Below are 10,305 nucleotides of genomic sequence, written 5' to 3' on the forward strand. Positions count from 1 at the left end.
AAAAACTGTTCTCAATTTTGCTTTTTAAAAACTGAAAAACAGAAAGAGGTAAAATGTGTTTTGCTTTTCAGTTTTGCTTTTCTCTTTCCAAAACTGAAAAAACACGGAGAAGTGGGTGTTTTCAGTAATGGCAAACTTGGTAAATATTATCAAAAGTATCAAACGCTTTCTTTTCACCTAAATAGGGTTGAGCACTCCTGGAACGTGTTCATCCCAAGCACTGCTAGAACCTTCTCATCCCAAGCACTGCAGCGCACAACCAAAGCACCGTGGCACACAACCCTCAAAATCTCAAGTTGGTTCATTTTTTTCATTCTCTTGGAAATCTTAAATTGATTTGATTTCTTTTGATTTTGGTTTCTTCTGGTTCCCCTGCCATCTTCAATTTCTCCATTCTCTATGGGTTTTGCAAACCCTAGATTCGAGCATGGCTAACTGGGTGTTTTGTTGGGTTTCTTGGGTGAGTTTTGTGGGGTTGTTGGTGGGTGGGGGCTGTTGTGGGGTTTGATTGTTGGTAGGCTTCGAAAGTTTGGTGGTGAGGAGGGGGTTGTGTTTCAACAGTGGTGGAAACCAGATATACACCTTCAATCTAAGGTCCACAAGTACTAGTAGTTCTTGTTATGGCAATATATTGATGTGGGTGTTATGGCTCACCTTAATAAGATGCTGTTATGACTCTTGTTTTTTTCTAGACAATTAAGTTCAAACAAATCATTCAAATAGTGTACAATACTCAGACGCCTTCCATATCCTTGAATGCAAAGAAAATATAAAAAGTAACAACCAGATGCATAGTGAACATCACAACGAAATCTGAAAGTATCCATCAAACATTTTCTATGATAATGAGATGAGACATTCTGAGCAATTATATCTTCCTGAAGCAACTTAACTATACTAGAGTAGTTGAAACATAATGCCCTCAAAATCCGGTTAAATACTTAAAAACAAGTAGAAGGGGAACAAGATGCAGATCACATTGAAGCATGGACCTTCATTAAGATAGATTTTTCTAGTCAACTTATTAGGATTGACATACCCTGTATTACGAGCTTTTAGATTTTTAGTTGTTAAGGCTGTTAAGGCTTTTAGTTTTTTCTGTTGCTTTCATTAATGATGGCAATTGTATTCTTAGTTGCTATTTCTCTAAAAGGGCATGATAATACTTGTGGATTGTATACTTACTTGTGATGATAATTTGTAATAGATGGCAAGTAACGCTGACAGTGTTGAGTCCAAGCTATGGCCTAAATTAGTTGTTAAGGAATTCATAGATGTTATGGTTGATGAAGTGACAAATGGAAATATGACAAATGGTGTATTTCATACTAGAACATGGACCTCGATGACCGCTAAGTTGAATTTCAAAACAAAGCTTTCTTATAAAAAAGAACAACTGAAGGCAAAGATGCATAGGTTGCGAGCTTTGTATCGCGAATTACCTGCACTTCTGAATCACACTGGATTTGGGTGGAATCCTGAAACCAACACTGTCACCGCAAGTGAGGAAGTTTGGAAAGATTATGTAACACCCCGATTTCGGTGGCGTCACTTTAGTAACCAAAAAGAAACTTGTGCGGAAAAACGTGAATATTTTTTTTCGATAATAGCATTAGAAACTGAAAGAGATGAAACTCAACAACAAAGATAAACAGAACTAATATACAATATAAATTACAGCCCCCGCTGTAAGTAGCAACATCGTCACGAGTAACCTCCAGTGATGGAAAGTAGAAAAGTGTAACGCCCGTAGGCAATATGTACAGACGAAATAAAAAGGTAAAGTGTCTGCAACACAAACCTTCAAAAATGAGAAGAAGTTAGCCCAATCGGCCTAAAAGAAGACCTCCTAAGTCCAACCAACTCTTTGTGATTTCCGTAAAGAAACCACACAAAAAGCTATAGGTGGGAAACTACCCTGTTCCTAAAGAAACAAATGACAGTCAGAGCTAAGACTCTACTCCTACACTAATCCTATCTCGAGGAGCTCACACTAACACTCAAATCTATATGCTAGCATGATCGTCGTCTGAATCTGAATCCAGAACAACCAAGTCTACGTACACCGTCCTCAGCACTCCTTCAGTCAAGTGTCCTAAGTTGTCGACACGATCCTCCAAGATCCTCCCCGAGTACGTCGCTCGATGGCCAGCGGGGTCGACCACCCATGCGCCGGGGTCATCCTGCTCCAGCATCTCAGACCTAGTTTCCCCCGAAGGGTGAACCATCGTGAACCAGCCCGCCAAAGACATCTGACAATGGGCATAGTCCGCCAAAGCACACACAGAAGACGCGAGGGTCAACTCCAAAGAATTATGTAAATAATAAATCCAATAGGTAAACATAAGGAGTAGCCACTTAGGCTTATAAGTTAGAGATAGCATCCTAGGGTTGTATATTTCACAATAAATATAAAAGACGATAATAACAATTAGCATGCATCAAATAGGATTAAAAATTATCAATCACACTCAGCAACTAAGTCAGTATGCATGTTGCATAAAATGCAATGGCGGTTAACAAATGCATTCCGGAACGGATGGGCATCAACGAGTCAATCCTAGCACCAGCAACGGTGGGACCATTTCCGCTCGCGTGTCTCTTACACCACACAAAGTGTAGTCAGATCAGCAGTGAACCCGAAGGTCTGCCATTTCCGTCTGCTACTAAGAATCACCGTAGTGTTCTTATATGGAAATCCGGGTCTTATGACCATTTTGGAATCCACCGAGGTCCGGAGTTCATCCCGTGTTAATACCTCAAAATGTGTGCATGAATGCAAAGTGATTAGCCAAACAACGTCTCCGACCTCACTCGACACGTCGCCACGTGTTCTAGCTAACTTATTGTCTCTAAAAAGAATACCCTAAGGTGTATATTTCACAATGAATATAAAAGACGATAATAACAATTAGCATGCATCAAATAGGATTAACAATTATCAATCACACTCAGCAACTAAGTCAGTATGCATGTTGCATAAAATGCAATGGCGGTTAACAAATGCATTTCGGAACGGATGGGCATCAACGAGTCAATCCTAGCACCAGCAACGGTGGGACCATTTCCGCTCGTGTGTCTCTTACACCACACAAAGTGTAGTCAGATCAGCAGTGAACCCGAAGGTCTGCCATTTCCGTCTGCTACTAAGAATCACCGTAGTGTTCTTATATGGAAATCCGGGTCTTATGACCATTTTGGAATCCACCGAGGTCCGGAGTTCATCCCGTGTTAATACCTCAAAATGTGTGCATGAATGCAAAGTGATTAGCCAAACAACGTCTCCGACCTCACTCGACACGTCGCCACGTGTTCTAGCTAACTTATTGTCTCTAAAAAGAATACCCTAAGGTAAAAGTCGATTCTGCGACAAAATACAATTAATCATAAAAATGAGTGCAATCACTCACGATAACTCTTCGAGTCATCAATGCTCTCACGAAGTCTCACGCTTCAGTGGAGTCTTATATAATCACGAAGTCTCACGCTTCAGTGAAGTTTTATGCTTTCACAAGGTCTCACGCCTCAGTGAATTTACACACTTGCACGAAGTCTCACGCTTTAGTGAAGTTTCATGCTATTCACGAGGTCTCACGCCTCAGTGAAGATCCATGCTTTCCACGAGGTCTCACGCCTCAGTGAAGATTCATGCTATCACAAGGTCTCACGCCTTAGTGAAGCTTCTCGGCTCATCCCTTGGATGGCTAAACAAATTGCTCAAAGAGCGAAGGAGTATCAACATACTCAGAAACTTACAGTTTTCTCATCTCTTGGACTCGACGACACTTCTCATTTTCCAAAACTAAGATTTGACTTCTAAGCTTTCTTTCGAAATTGTTATCAATATTTAAAGATTTAGAGGTTGATTAATGTCTTATGAGTTTTCCTTATAAAATAGATTCCACTTTGTCTTATCGCAAATCTTATGAGTTTAAGGATCTCCTAATCCCAAATAACTTTCAGAGAATGTCTCGATCCACTAACACAAGACAAGGCCCGAAACTCCGTTCGTCCTATCAAACCTTCTCAAAAACTCAAAATAAAATCGGCATGACCTGCCCGCTATTCTCACTCCTCAGAATCACAGATATACGTGAAAAGCATAGTTAATCAGCACAGTCAATCAACATGTCATATATCTCAACACATACTAACATAACCACTTAGCACTTAGCATATAAGCAAGTATCACACATCCTAGATTACCCACTTAGCACATAGCATGTAAGTCAATCTCAAAAACAGTCAGTAGATGAATCATCTACATTGTCAGCCAAAGCCTCAGAAAACTTTTCCCAATCAAACACAAACAAGTGCATAAACAGTAAATCAAGTCGAATACGTCGACACCTAAAGCATTAACTAATACTTCAGTGAGTAGCCCTCACCTGTAGATTCTCCAGGGTTCTCTTCTAACGCTTCTTCACAGTCAAAGCCTTGTTCCACTGGAAATTCTTCAAATGAACCTTTAAAGTAAAACCACAGAATTCTATCAAAATCTATCGGAAACTAAGCTATCAATACTCACTAAGGTTACACGAAGTAATACATACTCCGAGGCACGATAATCTAGCGCGAAAGAACAAGTTTTTGAAAAAGAAATTTTCTTCCTCCTCCTAGATAGCTCTCGGCCACACATGGTAATTGTGTGTGTCGATTTTTCTTCGATCAAACTTGGTTCCTAGGTAATCATTAGTCGTAACTAAGGGTATTCTAAACTCGGAAAAATTATCGGATAAAAAACTGTCGCAGGGGTATTTTGGTCATTATTTTTAGCTCAGAAATTCAAAACTGAAATTTCGAAAAGTAAATTGGATGGGGACGTCACCAACGACGTTTATGACGACTAATCCTGCTAGCACTAAGCTAAGGCGATAGTTTTCAGTCCAAAGGACGAAGCTTTGCCCCAAAATGGGTATTTTAAGCAGAATTGAAACTCGACGGTAGTTTTTCGAGAATCGGCGCAGTATTATTTGCTAAACATACTCAGGAGAACGTAGGGAAGATGTTTAGATAAAAAATGAAGTATTCAGGATAGTTTTGCAAAAACCTCAAAACTATGAGCACAGCAAGACATAGTGAAAAGCTACGGAAAAGACGATCAGAGGTAAGGATTAACGACTATACCTCGGTACCTTGAAGTAGCAACTGTTTAATCAACGATCAAGCAAGAAATGAAGAAAATCTCTTCTTCCTCCTCCTTCAATAAAGCTCGCGGCCTTTGGAGAGAAAATGTGTGAGTTTTGTGATTTTTCTCATCTTTCTTGCTATATATAGAGGATGGAAAAACGGGGGAAAAAGAAAGTTTCGCGATTCCGATTTTTCTAGCTCCATTCTCCGTGAATTCTAAGTTATGTTTTGGCGAAAGAATTCCAAAACTAAAAAGAGGTTTTCTAGTATTTTAGGTGCCTAATGCAAAGTCGGTGTAAAACTATTTTACCCGATAAGTTACTTTTTGCATCGAATGTCGGAAGAGAAAACTTCCTTCTGAAGAAAGATTGAAAACATCAAGAGAAATGGGTGTACGCGTGTGGAATCTTCATTCGAAGCTCCGAATAGAAAAAGTCCTCATCGTCGGTTGATTTTAGGGTTTTGAACTATCAGTGATTCGGTTTCGGCAAACTTCCGAGTATTGGAATTTGACGTTCGTACATTCCAGGGTTTCGTATCGAAACGCTTGTTATGGAAAGGAATAAGAGAAAGTCTTATATTCCTCTTGAAGATTTTTGGAATTTATTCCTATAGTGTTCCAAGGGTGGAAGATTTTTGGAATTTTATTCCTATAGTGTTCCAAGGGTGGAAGATTTTTGGAATGAGTTTCCATCGCGACTTTAAGTGTAAACTAGCTATTTACTAGGGTTTTCGCCCTAGGTCTAAGCGTATATCGATCGTGCTATAACTTTTATCGATTATGATGCAATCCTTAGACTTTTCCTGAACTTTCCCCTTCATAAATTTATTTCATTTGGTAAACTCTTGTTCAGGTTTCCCTTCACGATACATCAACCCTAATCATGAATATAATTTTATTCACTTGACAAAATCTTAAAAGCTTGGGTCTTACAGATTATATTCGGGTATGTATGTAATCAACATTGGATTTATTGTTCACTTTATTTATAAATATTTTTAGTGAATTAACTTAGTACTTATATTATTTCAGGTTCATGATAAAGCTGCTCAGTTTCAAAGGAGAGGTCTTGACCATTATAAATTGCTGGGAATTATATTTAACAAAAATACCGCAACGGGAGTTCTTCACCATTCATCTACCCAAGACCCACCAATACAGATGACGAAATTGAGCTTGAAAATCAATATCGCAATAATGGGGTTCATGTTAACCTTGATAATGATAGTTCTAATGATGATGTTCAAGAATTGGAGCGCGTGACTCGTAGTGGAAAGCGCCCAATTCAAGAGAAAGAGGGCAAATCTAAGAAAAGTACTAGAACATGTCAAATGGGAGATGCACTAGCAGCATGGGCTGATGCATCCAAGGCAAGGGCTGATAGGTATAGGGGTCATAGTATGGAGGCCACTTCTTCCATTGTAACGCCAGATTTTTCAATTACTAAGTGTGTGACTGCACTTGAAGGAATTGAAGGCATCTCAGTGGATACCTACATGAAAGCTTGTGAAAAGTTCAAGGAGGCTGAATATAGAGAGATGTTTCTTGCTATGTCCGCTGAAATGAGACAAGCAAGGCTTTATAGGCTTTAAGGGTGGAACTTTGATTGCTTGTCTTGTGTTTGTTAGGAGATATACTCCTTAAGTACTTTATTTAATGTCTTTGTATTGAATTTGAATGCGCTGGATATTTTCTTATTTTTATGTTATTGAGTGTGTTGGATGTTTTACTATAGATGTAATGTGATAGATTTTTTATTATGATTATTGAATGTGCTAGATGTTTTATTATGATTTGGTTATTGAGATTTTGTTATATAAATTAAATGGCAGGTTATTTCCATTATGGATATTGATGGAGATTCTTCAGGTTCAAGTGATGATGAAATGGCAGAGATGCTAATGATTAATATGGTTTATGATTATTACCAGGATTATTTGAATAAAACAGCGGTGCATGATTCTAAATTGTCTGGTCGTGAGTTTGTTAATGAAACATTGAATGGATCAGGAACGGTTTGCTTTGATTTATTTCGAATGAGGAAGCCATGCTTTGTTAGATTCTGTAATGAATTGAAGGAGAAAAACTACTTAAGTGACTCAAGGGATGTGTTTGTTGAAGAAAAAGTTGCAATGTTCTTGTTCATTATTGGTCATAGTGTTCGGCACAGGGTTGTTGCAAATCGCTTTCAGCATTCCACAGAAACAGTTTCACGTTATTTTAAGGAAGTTTTAAGAGCAGTATGCCGATTAGGGAAAGAGCTTATAAGACCAGATTCCACAGAATTGCCTGATAGCATTAAAAGTAACCACAAGTACTATCCGTGGTTCAAGGTATGTATGCAATATTGTTTAGTATTTAATTACTTCATATTTTATTCATTTATTTTATTTTGTTTTCAAGGTACTCATTGAGTTTTCTGGTTATAGAATTGCATAGGGGCAATTGATGGTATACATATAAGTGCATGGGTTCCTGCTGACAAACAAATGTCATGTAGAGGTAGAAAGACAACAATTACACAAAATGTTATGTTTGTTTGTGATTTCAATATGATGTTTACATATGTATATTCGGGATGGGAAGGAAGTGCACATGATGCTAAGGTATTTTTGGATGCACTTACCAATCCTAATGCAGAATTTCCTTGGCCACCTAGAGGTGGGTAGTAAATTTAAATTTAAATTATTTTATTTAGATGGAATAAACATTTAAAACTAATATATTTTATGCAACGCAGGGCATTTCTATCTTGTTGATTCAGGCTATTCATGTACCGGAGGTTTTCTTCCACCTTTCAGGGGTGAAAGGTATCATGCACAAGAATATAGAGGCCAAGGTAGACAACCTAAGAACCGTGAAGAGTTATTCAACTATAGGCACTCATCACTACGAATGACAATTGAGCGTTGCTTTGGAGTTTTGAAAAACAGGTTTCATATTCTAAAGTTGATGACTTCATATAAACCTTGCAGGCAACGACTTATAGTAACAACATGTGCTATTCATAATTACATACGCAAGTGGAATTTGAATGATGAACTATTTAGGATGTGGGAAGAACTGGATCCCGCGGAATTTGATAGCATGAATGAAGGTCCTAGCACTGCAGGAACAACCTCACATGATGACAATTTAGCAAGACTATCTGATGAAGGTGCAGCTGAAATGGCAATGCAAAGGGATCAAATTGCAGATTCGATGTGGGCACATCATGACATTGATAATTGACTCATTTTAACTTTGTTTGATATTAGACTGCACTAGTTTTAAATATTATCACTTTGACTTTGTTATCCAGTTGTAATATGATAATATGACATTTTTCCTAGTTATTAGATTTTAATTGACTTTAACGTATGTAAGTGTTTTTTTAGTTTAACTTATCTAAAAAATGCATTAATATTCTCATGTTCATAAAATAAGACAAGTTCTTGTTCCATTTAAATATGAAGTTCATTTAAATCTCATAAAAGAAAACAACACAATCAAACAAGTTTTTAATTTTTTAGTTTTCAAAACAGGTTTTCAAAATGATTTTTCCAAACAAGTTTTCTGTTTTTTCATTTTAAAAACAGTTTTCAAAACTAAAATTATCAAACAAGTTTTTTCTCCAATCTCTCCCCAAAAACAGTTTCCGAAAATTGATTCATAAAACAGTTTTGAGAACCCTTTTTGAAAAGAGTTAACAAATAGGCCCCAAGTGTTTGAAAAAAGGTCTCAATGATGTTGTGAATTATAAAAGTATGTGCAGAATGAAATGTTTGAATTCTGGTTGGTTGAGGTTAATTCTAAAAATTAAATAAATAATAGATTGTTGGAATTAACTCCTTGCTCATAAAATTTGTGCAAATGAACATGTGAATGACTATACAAAATGCTTTGGATTGAAAGTTGTCATTTGTATAATTCAGAACTTGTTTTTCTTATTTTGGAATATAAACTCACATGGATACTGAAGGTCTATTTAGGATGAGATCTTCATTTTCAAAGAATCCAAATGTGAATTTGAAGAAGATGAAGCAAGAGCACTCTCAACCATATGCATATGGGCATGAAATGAAACTGAATCTAAATATGAATTTGAATTTGAATCTAAATCTGATCTGAGCTGAATCTGAATCGTTTGAGGATCAAAACCCTCAACCCTCACTTCCTATGAAGTTGAAAAGGAGTAGATCCAAATCTCTTATCCACTATGAACGATTTGTAAATGCACAAGGTATGTCATTCTCTAAAGATAGACATGTGAACCTCAGAGATGGAGAATATGAAGAGGAATTCAAGCCTGAGTTGATCAGGAGAAGGTGGTAGAAATTGGCCTCACTACCTCGTGAGTTTAATCTAGATAATGTCAGGGAATTTTATGCACATGCTTACACTCCGAAGACATCAAAATTCACCAGGGAGTCTATGGTTGACAAAAAGAATGTATTGTTTGATAGAGACACTATTAACAATTATCTGGGCAAGCCTCATGAGTTGATAGGAGGTCAGCTGTGTGACTATCAAAAGAGTAAGAAGACTCCTGTAAATGGCGCTGGTAGGTTCTCAAATGGAGAGGTTTTCATGGATTTATGTGTTTCGGGTATGTTGCGCAATCTGATGACCACCTGCACCCAAATTTGGACAATCTTTGTACTCCCTCCGGTCCTATTTATAAGCAACAAAAAAAAAATTCACATAGTTTAAGAAATGTAGTTAAACTAGATAAAATGCATTAAATTTGTCTTAAATCAAAATAAACTTCCAAAATTACCCTTTGTTATTAGTGTTGGAAAGTGGGAAAGAGAGAATAATTAATGAGACACATTTTACAAGTTAGAATTAATAAGGGCATCATTGGAAAAAATTAATTAATATAGCTCAAACTTTCATTTGGTTCTTATAAAAAGGACCAAGGTTTTTCTTCTCTTTCATGCTTATAAATAGGACCGGAGGGAGTATTACACAACATCAAACCATCTTCTCATGTTTCTGACATTTCCCTAGGTGAAGCATATATAGTTTGGAGCATCAACTAGAAGATTTCTTTAGATGTGGCTCAAACAATATCTAATGAGATCCTTGCAGCTGCGAAGTTCCCAAGATCCAATAGCTCATTGCCTTTTCCATCTCTCATTAATGAGTTATGTAAGGAGCAATGGGTAGATATTCTATCAGATTGAAAGGAT

The 10,305-nt window shown here is 37.1% G+C and overlaps 2 protein-coding genes across 2 annotated transcripts; both read left to right on the plus strand.

Annotated features, from left to right (window-relative positions):
• Window positions 1-1,207: 1,207 nt before the first annotated feature.
• On the plus strand, window positions 1,208-6,723 carry LOC130719616 (uncharacterized). The gene is made up of 4 exons (XM_057570233.1): window positions 1,208-1,502; window positions 6,067-6,077; window positions 6,164-6,197; window positions 6,293-6,723. Exons 1-4 carry the CDS (start codon window positions 1,208-1,210, stop codon window positions 6,721-6,723), a joined length of 771 nt encoding a protein of 256 aa, XP_057426216.1.
• Window positions 6,724-6,975: 252 nt separating this feature from the next.
• On the plus strand, window positions 6,976-8,362 carry LOC130719617 (uncharacterized). Its single transcript, XM_057570235.1, has 4 exons — window positions 6,976-7,464; window positions 7,561-7,792; window positions 7,872-7,941; window positions 8,107-8,362. Exons 1-4 carry the CDS (start codon window positions 6,976-6,978, stop codon window positions 8,360-8,362), a joined length of 1,047 nt encoding a protein of 348 aa, XP_057426218.1.
• Window positions 8,363-10,305: the final 1,943 nt, after the last annotated feature.

The sequence above is a fragment of the Lotus japonicus genome, chromosome 5 (assembly GCF_012489685.1).
Source record: "Lotus japonicus ecotype B-129 chromosome 5, LjGifu_v1.2".
Classification (NCBI taxonomy): domain Eukaryota; kingdom Viridiplantae; phylum Streptophyta; class Magnoliopsida; order Fabales; family Fabaceae; genus Lotus; species Lotus japonicus.

Excerpts from the sequence above, each read along its gene's own strand:
- LOC130719616 (XM_057570233.1), top strand. The coding sequence starts at position 1,208 with ATGGCAAGTAACGCTGACAGTGTTGAGTCCAAGCTATGGCCTAAATTA. Across the intron at positions 6,198-6,292 it reads TGCTCAGTTTCAAAGGAGAG|ATGACGAAATTGAGCTTGAA; the intron begins GTCTTGACCATT and ends CCACCAATACAG.
- LOC130719617 (XM_057570235.1), top strand. The coding sequence starts at position 6,976 with ATGGATATTGATGGAGATTCTTCAGGTTCAAGTGATGATGAAATGGCA. Across the intron at positions 7,465-7,560 it reads AGTACTATCCGTGGTTCAAG|AATTGCATAGGGGCAATTGA; the intron begins GTATGTATGCAA and ends TTCTGGTTATAG. Across the intron at positions 7,942-8,106 it reads CCACCTTTCAGGGGTGAAAG|GCAACGACTTATAGTAACAA; the intron begins GTATCATGCACA and ends TAAACCTTGCAG.